This window comes from Heterodontus francisci, chromosome 47 (assembly GCF_036365525.1).
Source record: "Heterodontus francisci isolate sHetFra1 chromosome 47, sHetFra1.hap1, whole genome shotgun sequence".
In the NCBI taxonomy this organism is placed as follows: Eukaryota; Metazoa; Chordata; class Chondrichthyes; order Heterodontiformes; family Heterodontidae; genus Heterodontus; species Heterodontus francisci.
In genome coordinates, this window is record NC_090417.1 from 1,467,874 (window position 1) to 1,492,524 (window position 24,651).

At 45.5% G+C, this 24,651-nt stretch overlaps 1 protein-coding gene across 5 annotated transcripts in view; it reads right to left on the minus strand.

The window, feature by feature from the left end:
* Positions 1-6,414: 6,414 nt before the first annotated feature.
* Positions 6,415-24,651, minus strand: part of LOC137357150 (rab11 family-interacting protein 1-like) — a 51,630-nt gene continuing 33,393 nt past the window's right edge. For 4 of the 5 annotated variants that reach the window (XM_068023248.1, XM_068023246.1, XM_068023245.1 and 1 more), the window contains exons 5-7: positions 17,444-19,366; positions 13,441-13,600; positions 6,415-11,216 (exon numbers count right to left, since the gene is read on the minus strand). In XM_068023248.1, coding sequence (XP_067879349.1) covers positions 10,998-11,216; positions 13,441-13,600; positions 17,444-19,366 — 2,302 coding nt within the window. In that variant the 3' untranslated portion in view covers positions 6,415-10,997. Of the gene's footprint in view, positions 11,217-13,440; positions 13,601-16,743; positions 16,923-17,443; positions 19,367-24,651 lie in introns of those variants that run through there. The other variant, XM_068023249.1, reaches the window with a different exon arrangement.

Here is a 24,651-nt window from a genome sequence, read left to right on the forward strand (position 1 = left end):
TAATAGGCCAATCATTTCAGCCCCAGGATAACATTGCAGGAGTTCCTCAGGGTAGTGTCCTCGGCCCAACCATCTTCAGCTGCTTCATCAATGACCTTCCCTTCAACATGTCAGAAGTGGGGATGTTCACTGATGATTGCATTCACTTCCATTCACAACTCCTTAGTTGTCGAAGCAGTCTATGCCCGCATGCAGCAAGACCTGAACAACATTCAGGCTTGGGCTGATAAGTAGCAAGTAATATTCGCGCCACACAAATACCAGGCAATGACCACCCCCAACAAGAGAGAATCTAACCATCTCCCCTTGACATTCAATGGTATTACCATCAAACATCAACATCCTGGGGACTACCTATGACTGGAAACTTAATTTGTCCAGGCATATAAAATACTGTGACTACAAGAACAGGTCAGAGGCTGGGAATTCTGCACTAAGTAACTCACCTCCTGACTCCCCGAAGCCTGTCCACCATCTACAAGGCACAAGTCAGGAGTGTGATGGAATACTCTCCACTTGCCTGGATGGGTGCAGCTCCAACAACACTCAAGAAGCTCGACACCATCCAGGACAAAGCAGCCCACTTGATTGGCACCCCATCCACCACCTTCAACATTCACTCCCTCCACGACCAGCACACAGTAACAGCAGTGTGTACCATCTACAAGATGCACTGCAGCAACTCCCCAAGGCTCCTTAGACAGCACCTTCCAAACCCATGACCTCTACCAACTAGAAGGACAAGTACAAGTACAGCAGATGCATGGGAACACCACCACCTGCAAGTTCCCCTCCAAAGTCACACACCATCCTGACTTGGAACTATATCGCCATTCCTTCACGGTCGCTGGGTCAAAATCCTGGAACTCCCTTCCTAACAGCACTGTGGGTATGCCTACCCCACATGGACTGCAGCGGTTCAAGAAGGCAGCTCACCTTCTCAAGGGGAATTTGGAAAGGGTAATAAATGGCCAGTGACGCCCACATACCATGAAAGAATTAAAAAGATAACCTTGATCCCCTTACTCTACACTGACAGCTGAAGACATAGTTAGAACAGGGATGTGGGCAATGGGACTACAGCTCCCTTGGACCCAGGAGGGGCTTCTGCCCCTGACCAGCATCCTTGACGTCAATAAGGAAACTGTTAAGACACCCCAAATATGGGCTGATTGTAAATTTCTACAGGAAGATGGGCTGAATATCTTTTCCATCGTTTGTACTTATCTTTAAATGTCTTTGTGGCACTGCATTTTCTGCTTTTATTTGAGATTGCAACAGTTGCAGTTCCTTCCTGCAGAGTGTAAATATCCTCTGTTTTCACTAAGGGGAGCCATACACCACTCCATTGAATGCGGGCACTCAGTCTCTCCAGTGTGTGAGCAGCAGAGGGCATCCGCACTACATTTGCAGATAAACCATGAACACACTGAGAGTTCCTGCTGGGATGAGAGCAGATCAGTAGACGCAGGGTGAGCAGAGAGCGGACAAGTGACCAAGGATCGTACTCTGCCAATGGCCAGGTCGGGGTTAGGATCCTCCCGGCCGAGATTTGGACCAGATTTTTTTTGAATGAAGAGCGGACAGCTGGCAAGGCTGTCACTGGAATAGTGAAGTCTGGATGAAAGACATTTTCAGTTCAATGCCCAGCTTCAATAGTTCTTTTACCAAAGATTTCCAGATTGCCACTGCCCTTTGTGTGAAGAAGTGATTCCTGACATCACTCCTTAACAGCCTGGCTCTAATTTTAAGGTTATGCCCTTTGTTCTGGACTCCCCCAACGAAAGGAAATAGTTTCTCTCTATCGACCCTATCGTACTCTTTAATCATCTTAAAACACCTCAATTAGATCACCCCTTAATCATTTATATTCAAGCGAATACAAGCCAAGTCTATGCAATCCATCCGTGTAATTTAACCCTTTTAGTCCCAGTAACATTCTGGCCAACATTCCACGAAGCATTTAATTTTTTTTTTTAATATACATGTAGCCCATGCATTTCTCGGCCCCATGATCTGGAATTCCTTCCCTCAATCCTTCCATCTCATCGCCTTGGTCTCCTGCTTTATCATCTCACCTTAAAACCCACCTCTTCATCCAACGTTTTGGTCATCCATCCTAAACTCTCGTTCTTTGGCTCCTTACGCCTCTATGAAGGGCCTTTGGACGTTAAAGGCGCCATATAAATTGAAGAGATAGGGCGTGTGTCTGGGAGATCTCTCGGTTCAACAAGATCAAAAACAGCCCACTTCGATCTGAGGCGTGTTGCTAGCAGCAGGTAGAAAGAAATATAGCAGGTATAAATTTGTTGCTTTCCTTTACATTGGTATTCTTGTGAATTGTCCTGATGAGTGTAAGATGAAAGGCTTCCACAAAATGTCTCGGTTTTAAGCAATACTCAGTTAGAAAGGTAGAATCAGTGGCAGAGTAGCAGAGTGGACGATGGACACCAAAACCACTGGTTTCAATCTCACAGATGTTGAAAGGAAGTGGTGATTTTAAGTCAAAGATAGTCTGATAATACAGAGGAGGTTTGATGTTGAGAGTCATACAACCTAGGAGCAGGAGTAGGCCATTCGGCCCTTTGAGCCTGCTCCGCCATTCATTCTGATCATGGCTGGTCATCCAACTCAGTAACCTGTTCCTGCTTTCCCTCTCATATCCTTTCATTCCCTTTCGACCCAAGAGCTATATCTAACTCCTTCTTGAAAATATACAATGTTTTGACCTCAACTGCTTTCTGTGGTAGCGAATTCCACAGGCACACCACTCTCTGGGTGTAGAAATTTCTCCTCATCTCAGTCCTGAATGGTTTTCCCCGTATCCTTAGACTATGACCCCTGGCTCTGGACTCCCCAACCATCCAGAACATCTTTCCTGCATCTACCCTGTCAAGTCCTGTTAGAATTTTCTAGATCCCCTCTCATTCTTCTGAACTCCAGCGAACAATCCTAAACGACTCAATCTCTCCTCAGACGTCAGTCCCGCCATTCCAGGACTCAGTCTGGTAAACCTTCGCTGCTCTCCCTCTATAGCAAGAACATCTTTCCTCAGATAAGGAGAGCAAAACTGCACGCAATATTCCAGGTGCGGCTTCACCAAGGCCCTGTATAATTGCAGCAAGACATCCCTGCTCCTGTACTCAAATTCTCTCGCTATGAAGGCCAATATACCATTTGCCTTTTTTTCACCGCCTGTTGCACCTTCATGCTTACCTTCAGCGACTGGTGTACGAGAACACCCAGGTCTCGTTGCATATTCCCCTCTCCGTTTATATTCAGATAATAATCTGCCTTCCTTTTTTTGCTACCAAAGTGGATAACCTCACATTTATCCACATTATACTGCATCTGCTATGCATTTGCCCGCTCGCTGAACTTGTCCAAATCACCCTGAAGCCTCTCTGCATCGGTGGGGACCGATTTCTGGCTTCCATCACCGTACATACGAACACTTCGATTTTAATCGCTCCATCATTAACAGCCATGCCTTTTTGTCTGATAACACTCTTTTGAAAGGCTTCGGGATGTTTTACTACTCTAAAGGCACCACATAACTATGAGATGCTGAATGGAGCTGAGAAAGAGGGGGAGGCAAGGACAGATTGGGGACTTTTACTGAGTTCACCTCGAAGGAATTTTGGTTTAATTTCGGTCAGATCCTACAAAGTTTGATTCAGTTCACTTCCAGAGATAAGAGCTACTTAGTGAGTTGGAATACCAGATGAATCAGCTACCAGTGATATGTAATCCCACCGTCAGGCGTAAGACAATGGGAAGCCTTTGAACAACTGCTTGTACTACAACAATGTCTTTTTTTTCATTCAATAGGTTCAGCAGAGGTCAGAGCTAAACAAGGTCATCACCACGGGTTACAAGCCAAGAAAGAGCCAGTGAGGACACAGTCTCTCGTTCAAGGTGCTCAATCCTGATTGGTTTGTGGAACAGCCAATCCTCAGTCGAGAGCTGAGGGAGGGATCAAAGGTCAGCATTTCTCCCTGCACAAGTTAATCTTGGCCCGAGAGATGTCACTTTCTCTCCAACCGGAGAGACTAACCCTTTACCAACCAAACATGTCCTCAGTCAGTTTAGGGACTGCTCATTAGCACATTGATACATTGAAAAATAAACATTATATAACTTACAGAACAGTAGCAGGGCATTCAGCCCACCCAGTCTATGCCAGTGTTTATGCTCCACATGAGGGTCCTCCCAAGCTACTTCATCTTAGCCCATCAGCAAATCCTCTATTCCTTTCTCCCTCATGTTTATCTAGCTTCCCCTTAAATGCATCCATGCAATTGACTGCAACCACTCCCTGTGAGGGTGAGTTCCCCATTCTAATCACCCCCCCCTACTGGATCTATTCGTGACTATCTTACATTTGTGATCCCTAGGTTTGGACGGCTTTATAATTTTAAAGATGTCTTATCATGTCAGTCCACAGCCTTTTCTTTCCTGAAGAACAACACTGGCCTGCTCTGCCTATCTTTACAGTTTTGTAATGTCCCATCTTACAAGGTGTGGTCAGAAATAGATAAAAATATAGAAGCACTCGTAACAAACTTATTTTTCGAGCTGTACATTGGTTTATTTTGGGAAAACTAAAGAAAACTCCATGGATGGGTTTTTACCAGGGTCACCGAGAGGTCTGACTTTGAAAACAAAAAGAGTTACTGGAAGGTACCTGTTTTCAAATAATTACCCAGCAGGGGTTGTTTTTGACTTAGGGAAGATGTTTACAGAGAAGTGACGGGTCAAAATTGATAGGGGCCAGGAGGCTTGACTCATGTGACATTGTTTATGGTTTCACTATGGACAGTTAGTTGGGACATGGACAATGGTTTTAAAAAAACAGTTGGAAAAAACTTGCCAAGAAGAACAAACCATCCCACCTCAGTCTGGTCCAACAGTTTGGAAAAAGCCTGCCAGTTTTCCATCTCTCGAGGAGCTAAAAAGCAAGTTTGAGAAGCAGACTAAAACTGTGGCTGCATTCCTCCTGTCAGGCCCGTGTCTGAAACCTGTGTTGCTGCATTTCCTGGAAGCCTACCCAAACTGATCTTCCATGTCACCCGAAAATAACTTTTCCAGAAAGATCCCAGTGAGAGTCGTCTAAACGCATTTGGGACGTGAAACCAACGCAAAAGACATATTTCCATATCTTCATCAGCCATGATCTTATTGAATGGTGGGGCAGGCTTAAGGGGCTGAATGGCCTACTCCTGCTCCCAGTTCTTATGTTTTTATGTTCTTTTTTTTGTTCAAGAATTCGCAAGTATTTAATCCAAGTATTTTTTGGTCCTTTTTTCTGTAATAGAGCTCTGAAACGCAAGTCCCTTTATTTTTCCGGTTAACCAGTGTGAGTGAGGTGAGTGAGAGTGGGGCTACGGTAAAAAGGGGACTTTTAATATTTCAATCAGTGTGTTTTTGCTTTACTTCATTACTGGTTAAGACTCGTTTTATAATGAGCTGATAAATTTGTTGTTTATGAAAGACACCTGGTTGGTGTGTTTTATTCTGGGATAAACATAGAGTCTATGATGGACTGTATCGGTAAGTGGGAAAAAATTTAAATATATGTGGTGACCCGTGGAGAAGTGGAGCTGGAATAAACAGTGCAGTCCTCCTGCCTCGGTCGTAACATAATTTGTATATTTCATGTAAAATAAACCAGTTTGGTGCAAGTGTTTTTCAGCCTGCTCTGTAGAAGGCTGAAAAACACTTATTGATACTGGGACATTGTAGATTCCAATTCGCACACATCTTGCAGTTAGGATCACTGGTGTGTGCAGTCTCAACCAGACATTTGGCAGCAAAGGGTGCTCGCCAGCTCATTGGGGACACAAGGTGCACTTACAGCAGTGACCAATGATGCTGAATGTAAGAGACTTGGCTCACATGGAACAGCAATTTCCAATAGTGGAGGACCAGAAGTTAGCACTGGGGCTGCGGCGGCTACAGAATAGAGGGCAATATTACCGACTGCTTCAAATGCTGCAGAGGACAAGGAACAGGTATTACACGTGAGTCAGTCAGTCACAGAGGATGTCATTCATAAGTTCAACCAGAATGGAGCAATAAGACCATGTCACTATAGAACTGGGTACTGCAAGTTTTGCCTGCAGCCTCACACAATGCTGTTCAACAGGACTGGATCCAGCTACAAATCTCCACCCCCATTTGCAACATTGCCAACAATATGACTGAACTCATGCACGCACACCATCAACACGATGACAAGACACTAGCCAGCTGCCAACACTCGCTGAATGAGAACCCAGTAGGAGTTTACACCTCTGTGTAAGAGAGACAGAGAGAAAACACAGAGGAAAGGATGGAGATGGGGATGCGCAAAATCATTTGGGAAAAGCGTCAGCATCCTCAAGAGCTTACAAACGACAGAGCACTCCCCGGTCAGAAAAGGAAATCGTTTATTTTCCAAGATTTCGGACACATTCCAAATAGCAGGAAATGTCCATTATTTTACATTCATTCACTGACTGCATAGGTCATAGTGGAGGAAGGGTCACAAGAAAAAAAATCCATGAAATAAAAATTTGCCATTTTCATAACTGTGCAGCTTATATACAGATGAGCTGTATGCTCAACAGGTGACACACAAGGCACTGAATATCCAGCAAAAATTATCCACCCGATTCCCACCAGTCCGAACAATATTGCCCACCTGCCACACACACAGGTCGGTTTCAAATAAATTCGTCATGAATCTATCAATCTGCAGCAGGCTGACGATTACCACTGGTGTCGAACCCATTTCTACAGATGCTCAGTTACAGCTCCTAAAGTGACTTGTATCTTGGGGTCTGCGTCAGTACTCAAATCATGCATTCATCAGAACAGATAGGTTCATCAGAAAAGGGAGCTGATGCAAAGCCAGCGATTTGATCAGAGGTTTGCTCGCATTATAACACATGGGTGGAGTGAAGGGGGACTTTACCCCCCAACCCCTTTCCATTTCCCCAATTATAGACAGATTGCATTCAACGTAGTGCTGGACACTGGTTTTCTATTTGCCAAGCCTCCTTTAAAATAGTGTTCCATCTGGTGAACTAAGGGCGAAACCCAGTCCCTATGGTGTAGCATTCATAGTGAAATAGAAGAGTTCTAGACAGCACAGGCAAGAAAGGACAATAAAAGATGGGGACAAAAAAAAAGATCTTTGCCGACAGTCCAAATGCCAAGAAGCAACCAGAGTATCGGAAGTTACATTATGCATTTCCACAAAAGCTTCTGACATTAATTGAGCAAGTTGCTTCTACCCATGACTGATCACTAATCTAATCACAATACGGTTTTGAAATGCAAGTTGGCATCAGTAATTGTGCATTCAGTAATTCCCTGACCACTTAATAACTAACCCATTACTTTCAGCATCTGAGGAAAACCTAGACATGACCCTGAGTTGTATCTATCACCTTTGACCTGTGGAAGCCCTGCTGACTTGCTGTTCGGTTAATGCCATGGAGCTGAGCGATCTGCTTTTTCACTGGAGATATCCTCAAGCCACTTCCCAGGTTATATTGTCGCTCTCATGCTAAGCTCCTGCAAAGCCTAGCCCATTAATAAATCTGCAATTAAACAAAAATCATACAAGGATTTAAAGTATTAACTTTAAAAAATGTAAACCTTTTGAAGATAGTCTGCTCGTTGCCACTGCTCGGAACATCCCAGTGAGAAGACAGCAATTGCTTACCACATGCATGTTGCAAATACATTCTGTTTCTTTGTACAGCAAGTGTCTTCACAGAAACGTTAAATCAGTTTGATTACAGGAAGCACCTTCACACTAACATTTGGCTCCCCTTCCCTGTGAAAGGACTTGCCCTCAGATTATTGGGAAAGATGGAGGACCACAATTAAACCAACATTTGAAGACGATGAGAAATTGGGAGATCATGGAAGTCTAAAAGTTGCAAAATTTCATGTTCGACACGGTTTCTTCAATCGGAGAAGACATATCTGCAGTCGAGTGGGTGATGGGGACGAATCTCAGCCTGAAGCCAAGCACTGGTTCGGAGGAGCCCAACTAACAGACTCTTTTAGCAAACTTTGCATTGGGCTGAATCAGTCCCTGCTCAAGTAATTTGCACAATGTTCACAAAGACACTCTTTGTTCCCTTGGTGTCAGCCAATTATTGTCCAATTCGAGAGAGAGTTGTACCTTTGGATTTAAGCACCTTTCACATCATGAGGTTGAGTCAAGAGAGAACAAGTTAAAAGATTCACTTGCACATCGAGTGGAAGCTGACTAGTCCAGCCCTTCCCAGCAGGAAAGCTTCACCAAGCCTGTCAAAGCTTAACAGTCTTGAAACTTGGTGTCTCTGTCCAAAACAATCCTCTCTTTTTAAGAAGCTAAAATCATTTAAAAAGCACCCAGCCAGTATTTGCAGAGAATCTGTACGTACATTTAAATTTCAATATATTAAATTATATTAAATAACCTATATGCAAGTTAATATACAACACCAGCCCGAAATGCTGATATTCAGCAGAAATAACCCAAAGAGACAAAAAAAAGTTGGTACAGTCAGGCATAGAGTTAAAAGGCTGATGATCCCACCTGTGCAAATCACAATTTTTGGAAACAAAAAGATATTTTTATTTTCTTTACCTTTATAAAACACACGTCAACACTTTTCCACAGCCCACTCCAAACCAATGCACCATTTAATGCTTCTATCTGGTAACTGGATTAAATTCAAGAACATTTTGCTCAATGCACAGCTGTAAAAGGGACCATTTCTTGTTTGTTGCTCCTAGCTAGGAGCAGTCAGCTGGCTTGCTCTTAAGAATTGATATTTACAACAATTTGCGAGAACAGCAAATCTCAGACTCTGCCGCTGATGGCTGCCACGTTTTGGCCAGACTTTGCGTGCGATGTGTCCGAACTGAAGATCTCTTTTGCATGGCGAGTAGGTGCAAAGAGGGTAGGGAATAACAGTTAGTAAATGAATTCTTATCACCAACAATCCCACCCCACCCCTCAAAATAAAATCAGCACAAAAGATGCATGAAATATCTACCTCTGGTGAATCAGTTCCCATGCTGAGCCAAAGGGATTGTTGGTTTGGGACAAGAGATGGGGGAGGGGTGATCGAACGGGGAGCAAGGAGGCAAGAGAATTGGATTGGAGCAAAACAGAAAAAATACATGCAAGTAAAATTAATCCTCAACCAACCAGCAATCAATATTCACCCATTTTAAAAATTAGACTTAAGAAACTTGTCCAAAAAATATACATAAAATCATTCATAATGTTTTTACACATTGTAATCTGCTCCGCTCCCATCATTCATCAAACCCCAAACTATCCCCATGAGTCAGTTTGCTATCAATAAGCTGTGTTTGGTGATCTTGGACCAAAAAAAAAAGCCTGTCGACTGTCCAAATCTCTCTTGTCAAGGAACAGAGAAGGAGCTTCATTGACCTGTAGTGCTGCTTGGAGCACTGGAGCAAGCTGCCGAAACATGAAACCTCTCCCCACTCTCCGATGAGCAAAATACAAAATCTCAACATTCATTAGCTGATTGTCACAGAGTAACTACTGCTCCACTCGAGAAATCCTAAACTTCAAAAGTAACCCTGGCCGAGTTGGCAATGACCTCTGTCACCCTCACCAATGCCTTTGGTCAAACGTTGGAGGATCTCTGTGCCCCCCTGTGCTTCAGTCTACTGAAATAAAACCATTTGGAATATTACCAGTCTGGGATTCTTCAATTTCAAGCGCAGCGGGTTAGGTTTAGTCCCCTGTGCAACGCAAGGTTGCATCTCAAGCAGGACAGTGATGAAAGAAATGAGCCAATTCCAGAATATGTGTCAATTTTTACATTGCTGGCTGACCAAACAAGGTTCTGCTTTTCAGAATTCAGAAGGAGGTGGTGAAACAGTCGTCAACTCTTGGCAAATGTTGGGAGTTATTCTCCAAACCAGGTCGAGGTACCATCAAACAAAGCAACTCAAACCAATTTGATGGCCATTTGCAGGTTGGTCGAGGAGGCCTCCAGCCCAAGGCAGGAGGGAGAGCCTGATAGGTGGTAGACGGGAATAGTCTCGACACAGAGAACCCTCCTCCCTCAGGAAATCCCCCACCTCCCCCATAGACAGCCCTCCTTCCCTCTGCAGGGAACCCCCGATCGATAACATTGCAATAGCAGGTTAACGTTTCAGTCCAAGTTGCAGGCAAAGGTGTATGACAAAATATTGGTGGCCAACCCTTCCCACTTCATGTACAAAGGCATTAAACAAAGGTTCTTCAGTCCAGTGCTAACGGCAAGATAGCAGACGGCTGATCGAGAGACAATCCTGACCACGCACCAGACGCCAAAACAGCACCTGGCCATTTTGTTGACTGTGTCACCAGGAGTCTCGGAAGACCAGTCTCAAGCAGGGCTCGTGGGTGGTTCGATCGGATTCGCTGCAGTGACCAAAATCATAAGAGGGCATTCAGCGCCAGTTCAGGCTGAGGTGATTATTGAAGGAGTTTCACAAGCAGGGGGGGGCGAGGATTTCAGTTTGGAAAAGAAAGGGGACAAAGCAGATCGAGCTTCACACTCGGCCAGGTAACACGCCGACTCCTCTCACTGCTCATCCAGTGGAGCCCCAGGCCTCACTCACCCACACGGCAAGCCACTGAAACCTGGAAGTGCAGATCAACAGTTTGGGAGTGTCGAGGGCTGTATTCAGACGTGGGTGACTGTTGTGCAACTGAAATCACTTCTTGAATGGCGTCTTGCCACCACTTGAGAGGAGGAAATTCAAAAGGGATTTTATAAAACAAAAAAAATCTCACACATTTAACACAGGATAAGACTCGAGATCAGAAATCTGTTTTCCTAAAGGCAATAAATCAACACTCTCCACCCCTGGCCAGTTACAAAGCACGATCTGTAATCTTTCCAATAGCAGCATGGTTGAAGTCAGCTTCCTCTCCACGGCCTCTCGCCTCAGCGCCACCTCCCCCCCCACCCCCTCCCCCATCACACTCGTTCAGCCTTCCTGTTGGGTTGGTAGGTCACACGCAGGATGTTGGGGGTCTCTTCCATCACCCTGACCAGCAGATTGTCGATGTAGTTCTCCAATTCCCGTACGTGGCAGTCCTTTCGGGAGATGACATCTTTCTGTTTCAGAATCAGCTGAATCAGTTCATCATGAGTGAGCTGTGCGTAAGCAGCCGCAGGATCCGATGGGTCATAGTCCTTAAAAAGGAGGCGAGACAGAGAGAGAGAGAGAGAGAGATAAAGCTTGGAGGTGTATGGATATCAGAGCTCAAATCAAAGCTTTACTTAACATTAAAATGTGTACTTAATGATCAGCATAGTTCAATTTCATTGCAGTACAAGGGGGAAAATGACAGACAAACTTGAAATAAACTGTTTCCACTGAACAGAAAGAAGATTAGCTGCACATTTCTCATGATCAGCAATCACGTGATACTTTCGACACACTTTGGAAGGATTAGATTAGATTAGATTAGAGATACAGCACTGAAACAGGCCCTTCGGCCCACCGAGTCTGTGCCGAACATCAACCACCCATTTATACTAATCCTACACTAATCCCATATTCCTACCAAACATCCCCACCTGTCCCTATATTTCCCTGCCACCTACCTATACTAGTGACAATTTATAATGGCCAATTTACCAATCAACCTGGATGTGAGGATCCTTGAGAGGGTGTAGAGGAGATTTACCAGAACCTTCCTAGGGGTGAGGGATTTAGGTTACAGGGTTAGGTTGGGGAAGCTGGGGGTGGGGATGTGCGGAAGAACTTTTTTTTTTAATGCAGCGAGGGGGTAATGACCTGGAAATCACAGCCTGGGAGGGTGGTGGAAAGGGGAGACAATGGATAATTTCACAAAGGAGATTGGATAGGCACCCGAGGGAAATAAACTTGCAGGGCTACGGGGATAGAGCGAGGGAGTGGGACGGACTCAATTGTTCTACAGAGAGCTGGCATGCACCCGACAGGCCAAACGGCCTCAAATCGGCGTGATGACTCTGCGGCTTCAGGGATAGGAAGAATCTGGCATCAACAATTTTGCTCAATATTTCTGCTCAGTTTGTTGGGCTTCGAGCAGTTGGAGCAATGCTTTTCATGCTGAACTAAGAAACTCGTTGCTTCGCTTCCTCCAATACACAGAAACATTATACTAAGAAGCTTTCTCTTTGCATAATTGTACCCCCAGGGCTCCTGCAGGCATTGTCCCTCACTGGGGAGCAGCTGCGACTTGGGATCTTGCTATTCTTCGTGCAAGAGGCCAGGCTATTGATCTGTGGAAACTGCATCCATTCTCAGATAACACCCATGCAAGTTGAGCGGTCAATGGCAGGGCAGGTGTCACTGAAAGGTGATCAGCAGAAGCAGCTCTGACCAATGTTGCCCTTTAGCCAACTCGAACCTCAGCAAAACAGTTGAAGCTGACAGTGTGTGGAGGAGGAATAAAACAGGAAGCCAAGTGCATACTCCTCCATCCAAGCTGCAAAATTAAATTCAATGCAAAGCATCAGACCCCATTAACACGGTTGGAAATTCATTATCTCCACAGGTACTGACAGCAACTACTGGGTACTTGGGATTTAGCCTGGTTCCGTGAATATAACAGAACGACAAACTTAAAGATAGTAAACCAGGCTACCGTTCACTTTCATAAACAAATGCCAACCATGGGCACGTGGGAATTGTATGCGACCGGGTTGGGAAATCAGTCTGAACTTGCAATTTCCAACCACTTATGGGGCCTCGACTGGCTTCTAAATTCCTAGGCATTTAAATGCCAGGAACACAAAAGCATGGAACTTGATCCTTAATTATAAATGGTTTGCAACAAAATGCATTAATAGCTAACATGACTGATCAAGAAGCTTAGTTCACCAGGTGGCATCCCACGAACAGTCACCACTCAATAGTCTTTTGGGAGTTCAGTGCAGTCGCTGTTGGAATTTTGAGATGAGCGAGCAAAGAAAAAAAGCATGAATCTGCCAAATTCCCGGTGAAGCCTTTAGCTTCTTGCCAGTGTGTCAAATGCATGACTTCACCACACAGTGAGAAAGTAGTTCACATTTCGAGCACTGCATCCACACACCCTCCCCCCCCAACCCCGCACAGCTCTGCATAGTCAATACATTTAATTATTTAACGTAAATCATGCAAAGATTCCAGCCATATTTGAAAACTTGCAGCCCAGGATGAAGGCAGCCTCACCATTAGCGACCTGAGGTTTTTTTTTTCTGCTCGTGCTCTTGCCAGACTGCCAGACGTCCCCACCCCACCTCCGTGCGCCTACACTCATCTCACACCACGTCCAAGTCAGGCCGAAGAAGGAGCCTCTAAATTTCACAATCTGTTATTTACTGGACTTCGAATTATTGCAGGCGATGCGAATGCTAACACAGGGAATAAATGTCCAACTCCACCCACCTTTAGAAAGGTTTGACTTTCGTTGAGGGCTAACAAGTGTCCGGTTGAAGATTTGGTTGCCGTCACATCCAAAGTCTTGATCCTGGGTTTCAGATTTTCCTCCGGGGTTACTTCGTGCATCTTTGTCCCGGCAGCACTCATGGGCTTAACAAGGTGAGGTCTGAGGAAAATAATTCAACCGCATAGAATTTACTCACGTTACAAAGAAACAGACATTTCATTGTACATAGACATGATGTTGTAAAGATCATTCTCTCAAATCCTCCTGCAGCTCCCTAACTAGAAGCTCTCTCCGTTCCATTTGTTTTTTTTGGGGGGGGGGGGGGGGCGCGACCACTCACTGCAGTACTGAGGGAGTGCTGCACTGTCAGGAGGTGCCATCTTTCACATGAGATGTTAAACTGAGACCTTGTCTGCCCTCTCAGGTGAGTAGCTATCCTCTGTGTGTCCTGGCCAACATCACCAAAACACATTATCTGCTCATGATCACATTGCTGTTTGCGAGAGCTTGCCGCGCGCAAATTGGTTGCCGCGATTCTTGCAAGTGACGACACTTCAAAACTACCTCATTGGCTTTAAGGCATGTGGGCACGCCCTGTGGTCGTGAAAGGTGCTATACAAATGCAAACTTGCTTTTCTTCAAGAGGAGGGTGGGCGGAGACTTAAAAATATTCTCATTTTGGAAATCAAAACCTTCTGGCTCCACACACTCACATCTAGGGATGTCACACTCGACAGAGCTTCCCTGCCCCTCCCCGACTCTCAGACAAATCTGACCGTGAAATAACGTGCACAGCTTTGAAATGAAACATTTACATTTTTCCCTGTCCACCCACTCCAAATCCCAATTTAGGTTAAAACTGCAAGAGATATCCTGAAAAACTCAGCTTAGCTTGGGGGGCGGGGGGCGGGGTGGGGGGGGAAGGGTTACAACTTCTCCCAATCACTGTCTGGGTAAGTGAGGTTTTGAAAGGTGATATATGCCCAGGGAACTATAAAAAACAGTAAACATGCAAATTTGAGCACTTTTTCAACCCTCCTTGTACTATGTATCAAGCTAGAACTGTACACTGTCCAGTCTTGTGCTGTCTAAAAAAAAAAGTGTCCCTGATGAGAGTATTTAATCAAACATTTGCTTATGGGATGTGGGCGTCACTGGCCAGGCCAATATTTATTACCCATCCCTAATCGCCCTTGAGAAGGTGGTGGTGAGCTGCCTTCTTGAACCGCTGCAGTCCGTGTGGGGTAGGTACACCAACAGTGCTGTTAGGAAGGGAGTTCCAGGATTTTGACTCAGTGACAGTGAAGGAACGGCGATATAGTTCCAAGTCAGGATGGTGTGTGACTTGAGTCATTTTGGCATATGAACAGAGGCATCGAGTGCAAAACCAGGGAAATTAAGATGATGTGTTGCCATCTTCAAAGATCGATGCACGTGCATCCCCAGGTCCCTCGGTTCCTGCACACTCTTTAGAACCGTGCCATTAAATCTATATTGGCTCTCCCGATTCCTTCTGCCAAAATGCATCACCTCACACTTGTCAGTATGAAATTGCATCTTGCAGGGGACAGTGCAAGTGGTGGTGTTCCCATGTGCCTGCTGCCCTTGTCCTTCTCGATCGTAGTGTTCCTCATTTAAGAAGGTACTGTTGAAGGAAGCTTGGTGAGTTGCTGCAGTACATCTTGTAGATGGAACACACTGTGCTAATGTTAAAGTAATAAATGTTTAAGCTGATGGACGGGATGCCAATTGAGGGGGTTGTTTTGTCCTGGATGGTGTTGAGTTTCTCGTGTTGTTGGAGCCGCACCCATCCAAGCAAGTGGAGAGTATTCCATCACACTCCTGACTTGTGCCTTTTAGATGGTGGACAGGCTTTGGGGAATTTGGAAGTGAGTTACTCGGTGCAGAATTCCCAACCTCTGACCTGCTGTTGCAGCCTCTGTATTTATATGACTAGTCCAGTCAGTTGCTAGTCAATGGTAATCCCACCACCACCCAGGATGCTGAGAGTGGGGGATTCAGTGATGGTAGTGCTGTTGAAAGTCAAGGGGAGAGGGTTAGATTCTCTCTTGCTGGAGATGGTCATTGCCTGGCACTTGTGTAACAATACCCGCTGCTGAGGTCTTGACGCATGAGGAAATAGACTGCTTAATTATCTGAGGAGTTGCAAATGGAGCTGAACACTGCACAGTGAATGTCCCAACTTCTGACCTTATGGTGGAGGGAAGTTCATTGATGAAGCACCTGAAGGTGGTTCGGCCTGGGACACTATCCTGAGCAACAAAAGAACAAAGAACAAAGAAAATTACAGCACAGGAACAGGCCCTTCGGCCCTCCAAGCCTGCGCCGATCCAGATCCTCTATCTAAACATGTCGCCTATTTTCTAAGGGTCTGTATCTCTTTGCTTCCTGCCCATTCATGTATCTGTCCAGATACATCTTAAAAGACGCTATCGTGCCCGCGTCTACCACCTCCGCTGGCAACGTGTTCCAGGCACCCACCACCCTCTGCGTAAAGAACTTTCCACGCATATCCCCCCTAAACTTTTCCCCTCTCACTTTGAACTCATGACCCCTAGTAATTGAATCCCCCACTCTGGGAAAAAGCTTCTTGCTATCCACCCTGTCTATACCTCTCATGATTTTGTACACCTCTGCAGCGATGCTCTGGAGCGGAGATGATTGACCTCCAACAACCACAACCATGGTCCTTTGTGCTCAGTACAATTCCAGGCGGTGGAGAGTTTTATCTGAATTCCCACTGACTTCAATTTTTCACTCGGGCTCCTCGATGCCACACTTGGTCAAATGCTATCTTGACATTGAGGGCAGTCGATCTCACTGCACCCCTGGAATTCAGCTCTTTTGTCCACGTTTGAACCAATGAGGCCTGGAGCTGAATGGTCTTAGTGGAACTGAAACTGAGCGTCGGAGAGCAGATTATTGGTAAGTAAGTGCTGCTTGATAGCACTGTTGATGGCAGCTTCCATCACTTTACTGAATGTCTGGATTGGATTTGTCCTGCATTTTGTGGACAGGACATCCCCAGGCAATTTTCCAAATGGATGAGGATTTTAAAATCAGTTGTCAAGTCCTGCCTTGTCCTCATCACCCTCCACCGCCAACCCCCCCCCACCCCCCCCACCCCCATTCTGGCCTCTTGAACATCTCTTGATTTTAATCACTCCACCAATGGCATAGGTGCCTTCAGTTGCCGAGGCCTCAAGCTCTAGATTTTCCTCCCCAAACCTCTCCGCTTTGCAACCTCTCTTTCCTCTTTTAAGACCCTCCTCAAAACCTACCTCTTAGACCCAGCTTTTGGCCATCAGCCCTAATATCGCTTTATGTGGCTGGATGTCAAATTTTGTTTGAGAACGCTCCTGTGAAGCTTCCGCTATTTAACGTGCATGTAGTCCTGTATTGTAGTTTCATCAGGTTTGCACCTCATTTTTAGGTACTTGAAAGGAACAAATTTGATGGGCTAATGGAGGAGAGAAAAAAACAAAACAAGAAAGTGGAACTAATTGGAAAAGGTCCTTCAAATAGCCAGCACAAGCACAATAGGCCAAATGTCTTCCTTCATTCCGATACTATTACTATTCCAGCAAGCCTGAAAGACTTCCTCCTCGTAGTTACGCCTGACACTTTCAATTAATAATAAGCACCACCCCAACTAATGGGATGAAAACATTTTTCCACCCCACCCCCCCCCAAGTTAGCTCAAGTTTGAACTCTCTGCAAATATTGTGTATTAAAGGTCTCAGTGTAGAAATTAACCCTGCCCGCTCCCAAACACAATCCCACCAGTCATCTGGTCCACGATCCTCTGCAAGTTGAACACAGAAAATATAAATTCAAGCCAAATAAATGTGGGCTTAATTAGTGAACCAACAAAATGATAGATGTGAAGGCAGTGATTGAAACCCCCCCACCACCAATAGAGCTTGAGGATATTTTCAAACCCAGCTCACACTATATAAACCTCAGCTAACTAAACCTCACCTGCGTCTGGAGGGCACTGCCGATGCACTGCTCTGTGACTGAATTGGCTGTGTCTCCGTGGGCGAAACCTGGGCCTGAAGCAGCCTCTTCTGGCCAGAGTGTTCCACTTCAAGAGAACTCCCTGCTGGTGGCTTTATCAAGTCAGTGTCATCAGACACAGGTGATGTGGACTGGGACAAAGGAGGTGGAGACAAAGATCGAGGCAGAGGAGAAACTGAGAACGGAGGGGAAGCTTCAGCTCCTTTGGTGGAACTGGGAGGAAGTGCAAGTGAACTTTTGGAAGTCTCCAGTTTGCACTCACCGAAGGATTCTTCACTTGATTTCTGCAAAGACTGCCATGTACTGAAGCTCACCTCTGAAGACTCCAGTTTGGTCACAGTTTCTGCTGGTATCAGCTTATCAGAGCCACGCTGATAATTGCTGCTCATTGGTGAACCTTCCCTTTTGTTGCCAGGCGTTGGGTTCTGATCAGCAGATTTTCTCTTTCCATCATGGTCCATTTTATGCCCACTGACTGATGGCTCCTGCGGGCCAGAATCCCTCCCCTTGCTCTTTTCCACCTTGACCAGTTGCAAAGTAGACAGATGTTCCAAGTTAGTCGTGAGGTTTATGGTGAGATCCGATTTTGTTTCGGGAATGCAATCTTGTGCCACTGCAACCGGAATTACAACAGCCGGTGGAACGAGAGGCACTGGAGATTTTGGCCGACTTGCGGCCTGGGTTGTGTGCGCCGTGTTGCTGCCTTCCGTGGAATGTTCCATCTTTTCAGGGATGACCGGCACGTCAGCAGGACCCGCCACGGGATGGCTTGCCCTTTTCATCATGACTGGATAATCATCAGCTTCGCCCTCGTGCGACCTATGTACTGAAATTGCCAAAGGTTTTTCTTCAATTCCAGTTAATTCCTTTTGGCTACTGGTGGCAAAGTCCTCGTCAGGTTTCCCCACTCCCAAAGTGAGGTCAGGATCTGCGACCTTGGAAAACTCTATTAATAGTTCTGCACTGCACTCAGCGTCCCTCTGAAAAGACAGTCGGTCCTCACTCGGTCTGTCCTCAGGGGAGTGCAGTGTGTCATCATTAGTTATAGCTCGATTCACATTTCTTGGTGCTGGAATGGGTGGAACCTTCTGTGTCTCAGCAAACGATGGTTCCAGATTCAACTTGACCTCTGAACCAGGCAAGCTGCTTCTTGGTGGCACTTTGGGTGGATCTCTGGGAAGCTTAGTTTCTGATGCGGGGAACGAAATCAGGTCGAGCAAAGGTTGAGCTTCCACGGACACCTTGTCTCGTGAATCGGCAGGGCCAGGCTTCTCATACGGGGCCCGAAGTTCACTAGACACCTTCTCATATTCTTCATTGCTTTCAAGCTTACATTTTGGGTTGGCTTCAAGTCCATTGTCTTCAGATGAGCCTTGGTATCTCTTAATCTCGGACGCAGAGGCTTTCTCTCCGCCGAGCGATGACCACTGGTTGCCATTTACAGTAGAATTCTTTCCAGTCAGTTCTTGAAACAAAGCTCGAGCAGATGTCTTGCTGCTCTCTCTTTTCGGTGTTCTCGTTTCCCAAGATTTTCCCTCGACGAGCTCAGTAGCGGAAAGGCTGCTTGTATCAGAGTCTGAAAGCTGTAAAGAGGATGAAGAGGAGCTGGCACTCGGAAGAGGGGGCAATGAATCCAACAACTCATTGTTTGCATTTACTGACGAAAGCGGAGACTGGGCTTCCAGAAAAGTGGCAGGTGGACTGTAGGCCACATGGAGACTGGCAAAGTTAGAGTTCCTTGACCCTTCAGTTCCCACCGCTATCGGAGGAGCTGAGCTAAAGGGATCGGTTAAAGCAGAAAAGAGGGGAGGAAAGGGAGGAACTGAAGGTAAAGAAGGTGACAAAGGTTCAGCTTTGGTTTCAGCCTTCGGAGACACCTCCAATCTGCAAAAAGGACAAAACACCGGTCAGTGGCCTTTGCAGCTGGGAGAAGCATCACTGTCTCGAGGATATTGTTTTAAAGGAGGGGACACAAAAAAGAATTCTCTCAGTGACACCGAACTTGACAATTACACAAAATGCTCTACTCCTTCCTTCCACTAACATGCTCCAAAAATCTCTCTAAGGTCCCAGTCGCCCACTGGCAAGAAGGAAAATGGAGAATCCTCCAGGAGACCATGCACGTTCATAAAATGAAAATTCTCCAGATCCCCTTCTGTTCAATATGCATGTGGAATGAGTTGACATATTGCTGTTCGAGTTACTGCTCAATTCACCCACTACACTCCTTTCCCCCCGTCACTGCCCCACCCCACTTCCAACAGGGATCAAAGATTAAACATTGGTGGCCCCTTTCAACCAACCACAAGAAATAGGAGCAGGAGTAGACTATATGGCCCATCGAGCCTGCTCCGTCATTCAAAACCATCATGGCTGATCTGAGGCTTCAATCCCACTTTCCCGTCCGCTTGCCATATCCCTCGATTCCCTGAGAGACCAAAATTCTATCTATTCCAGTCTCAAATGTATTCAACAGTAGAGCATCCGCAGCTTTCTGGGGTAGAGAATTCCTAAGATTCACAAGCCTTTGAGTGTAGTAATTTCTCCTGATCTCAGTCCTGAATGATCGACCTCCTCTTATCCTGTGACTGTGCCCCCGTGTTTTAGATTCCCCGACCAGCGGAAATAATCTTTCAGTATCTACCCTATCCAGCCCCTTTAGAATCTTGTGTTTCAATAAGATCACCTCTCATTCTTCTGAACTCCAGAGAATACAGACCCAATTTACTTAACCTCTCATCATTGGACAATACCCTCATTCCAGGGACCAATCTAGTGGGTTCAAGCAATAGAAAACATCAGCTTTCAGCAGAGTTTCTCCTCAAAATAAGTTTGTGTTTTGAAGACAGGCACAAGTTAAAAACAAATTACATGACGAACTGCAATGAATATACATCAATAACTAAAATTAAACACATTTCAACAGAGGACAGGAAAGCAGAAAGCATGAAATGCCATTATTTAAAGAAAAAATATCAATCCATGCTATACTGAAGTCAAATGTTACACCAATGTGTTTTGTTGAATGATAATTTCATTTAATCCACTGACTGGATATTTAAATTTTTTTTTTAAAAGACAAACTGCCAGCAAAGTCATCCTTTCAGCTGAAGATTACCACCTAGTTTGCTGCACTGTATCCTACACTGCAAATGCTTGTGGTGACAGAGAGACAAAATAACTGCTAAGTCCCCTGCAAGAACCAAGACCCAGGAAGTTTAAAGGAACTACCTGTTCTTTACCATAAGCAGAGAAATACTGCTAACTGCTATGTTTGAATCACTGAGTGACTGTCATGTGACAAGTCCCTCCCCATCCGTGGATTTAAGCAGAGAAGCAACTGGACTCTGACACGTGCAGACTTAAGTGGGGGACCCTCTCTCTCTCTCCATTCCAGCTTGAAAGCTTTCAAATCCTGCTGTTGACTGACCATCTTTGCATACTCCAGTTCCAATCGCAAAACCCTGTTGGAGGAAATCATTTGCATCACTATCTCCAAGAGACTCACCGAACCAGTTATCGACCTCTTCAAACTAAAAGTCTCAGGACCACCGAATTCAACTAGAAGCCAGCCGAATCACCAATCTGCACAGACTGTATACTTTTTTTTAATAATGGACTCTAACTCAACCAATCTACCTTTCCCTACTCTATAACCTATTTGTGAGTGTGTAAACCTCTAGTGCGTGTATGAGAGTGAAAGTTGGCACGTTGTTTATTGTTTTAATTCAGTTTAGGTACAACAAAGTTAACCTCTTTGTTAACTCAAGAAAACTTGTACAACTGGTTCCTGTTATGAGCAACAAAGTGATGAAACACCAACTGAATTGGCTAGTACATCCACTTTAAGAAAGAAATAAATCTGTTGTGGTCAAACAAGGAGAGGGGAAAGAGGGAAGCCCTTCGTCCCCTCCTCACTTGACCGAAACACCAAGAATAAAGTTAATATTCTGGAAGTTTCGATTATCTTTGCACAGAAATTTTATCTGAGGTTAATCCTGTCTGGCAGTTAATGTTTTAAACGAGAGCTGAATAAAACGCCGAGTGCCTAGTTAGTGATTCAGCTCCCTACATCACTCGAATACACTGGTACTCAATTTTACTGCAATGGAACAGTTCTCGATGCATGATTTAACTTACTGAATGAGGATTAGGCTGACATTTAATTGCTTCTGGTGCAGTTTATGACTGAAGAGGTAATAACTTTATTCAAATAGCCATTGCGGCATTAACGCAAGAAATAGCAGGAGAAAATAGCAGGCTTTGGTCGAAAAAGCAGAAAAATCCCAGAAAGACAGAGTATTTCTTAAATGGTGAGAGGTTGGGAAGTGTTGATGATGTCTAAAGAGACCTGGGTGTCCTTGTTTATGAGTCAATAAAAGCTGTTACGCAGGTGCAGCAAGCAATTAGGATGGTAAATGGTAAGTTGGCCTTATCTGCAAGGGGTTTTGAGTACAGGAGTAAAGCCATGATCTAAAGACATGGTGGAGCAGGCCTGATGGGCTGAATGGCCCATTCTCGCTCCGCTGTGGAGGCCATTTGGCCCTTCGAACCCTCTCCGCCATTCAACAAGATCATGGCTTCCTGAACTCTCCTCGTATCCATGAATACCCAAAATACTCTGAATGCTCTGGTTTGGCTGCAAGTCAGAGTTCAAATCAAAGCAGAGGAAAATGACAGCAGGACCCAGCACCAATGGAAGGCACGAGCGGACAAACAAGTGGAACCAGGCACCAAAGGACACACAAAAATGACACCAGAAACTAGGCACTCGTGGAAAAGTACCAACAAACAGACAAAACGTGGAGCAGGAGTCACCATGAAAAATCACATCAGCAGCCTGCTGTTAAGTAACCAGGAACTCCAACTCGAGACTGGGGAAGATCGGTAGTAACGAGATAAGCTCGGGAGATCCCAGGTATGATCCCTGGCGGTTGTGCCAAGTCTGGTGACCTCAGAATGCCAGAGTGGGCTGCCTCAGCAGTCTTGGGATTGCGAGCGGAGGGGCTCTCCCATTCTGAAGCAGGGGTATACAGGAAGGGGCAAGCAAAGGTTCAGACTTGGCAGCGAGGCCACTTCAGTCGAAGATGCCATGACACACAAATGCATCTTGGGTCGCCATATCAACATAGAGGAAGGATGAAAATTGGGCAAAGGGAGAAAAAAGAAAAATGATACCGTTGCATTCCTCACAGTTTTGAGATGATAATAAACTTCCTCCCACCCATTGGTCCGCTAGGTACCCAACAGGAAATGGTCTCCGCTCGCAAATCCTCCCGAGGAACGACTTGCGACACAAACCTATTCCAGCTCAACCCACATGAAGTCAATTGTACCAAAAGCCAGGTTGCTCTCTTCTTCCCCACAATCAAACTCCATTTAATTGCCATGGACTCAATCTTGAACTCCCGCCACTGTTGGGACAGTTTCAAGGTGCAGCGGCGATGGCAATTGTTCTTAATACTCCCTGAAGCCATGAAGCCACTGGGGTGCAAGACTCAACTGCGTAGAGTGGGAGTGGAGTCACATGTAGGGGCGGAGGGACTGTGGGGAAGTGGTGGTCAGAGCGGGTGGGGCAGGATTGGAGTTACATGTAGGCCAGACAGCTAAGGGTGGTGGGTATGCTTCTCTTGTACAACAATCTGGCAGCTTTCATTGAGGGTAATGCCCACTTTTCCAATGGGTGTTCCACTGGCCAATGAAAGATGGAAAAGGCCTTCGAAAGAGGACAGAGGTGGATTACCAGGATGGTTCCACGGATGAGGGACTTCATTCTAAGGAAAGGTTGGAAAAGTTAGGACTGTTCTCCTTGGAACAGAGAAGGTTAAGAGGCGGCTAAATAGAGGTTTTCAAGATGATGTGAGGTTTTGATAGAAAAAAAAGACTATTCCCTCTGCCAGGTGGGTCAATAACCAGAGGTCAAAAATTCAAAATCATTGGCAAAAGATGAGGAGAAATGTTTTCACTCAGAGTTTTTGGGATGTTGAACACTCTACCTGAAAAAAGGTGGTAGAAACTCATTATATGAATAATTTTTAAAAAGGAGTTAGACGGGTACCTGAGGATGAGGAATTTCGGGGGTTACGGGCAAAAAGCGAGTAGGTGTAGGACTAAGCGCAACAGCTCTTTCAAAGAGCCAATGCAGACACCGTGGGCTGAATGGGCTCCTTCTGTGCTGCAAGTTTCTTCGACTCCGTAACCAATTGATAATCAACTCCATCGCATGACTGACAAGTGGTGAAAAGCACAACCCAGGATCATTCTCATTGCCTGGTGCCCCTTCACACTGCCAGGTTATTGGTTTCAATTTCACCACAAGCTATGCTCAGATCTGAATTCATGACCTCTGGGTTACTAACCAGCTAACCCAACCACCGCATTACCATGTCCGATTTACAGACAGTGCTTGCTGAGGTGGTTTCAGGTTTGCAAATGGCTGATCTCATGACGGCCTGTAGCTCTGTCAATCAAAGCATGAGACCTGAACTGCAGATTTATTGGACTGCGCACCTCAGTCCAAAGGTAAAACCTGGCCTAGTTCCACCTGGCGAGACAGACGGCACACACTTGAAAAGTCACAGAACATTTAACATGAAAAATGTTGGGGAAAGGAGAGAGAAGACCAATATTGCAGCAAAGCTTTTACTTCTCCCCACCCAGAAGCTATTGAACAGCTCTTGCAAAGAACCAGCACAAGCACATAACATAAAAAAATCAGGAGTAGACCATATCGCCTCTTCAGTCTGTTCCACCATTCAATACGAACATGACTAATCTTCTGCCTCAACTCCACTCTCCTGCCCGCTCCCCATATTCCTCGATTCCCTGAAAGACCAAAAATCTACCTATCCCAGTCTTGAATATACTCAACCACAACCCTCTGGGCTCGGAATTCAAAGATTCACAAAACTCAGTGAAGACATTTCTCCTCATCGCTCTCCTAAATGATTGGCCCCATATCCTGAGGTTGTGCTCCCCCCGTGTTTCTAGATTCCTCAGGCAAGGGAAACAACCTCTCAGTGTCTAACCTGTCCAGCCCCTTCAGAATCTTCTATCAATGAGATCACCTCTCATTCTTCTAAACTCCAGAGACTACAAGCACGATGGCCTCCTTCTGTGCCATATCAATCTATGAAGTATGACTGCAGCAGCACTAAGGCCCAAAAGCA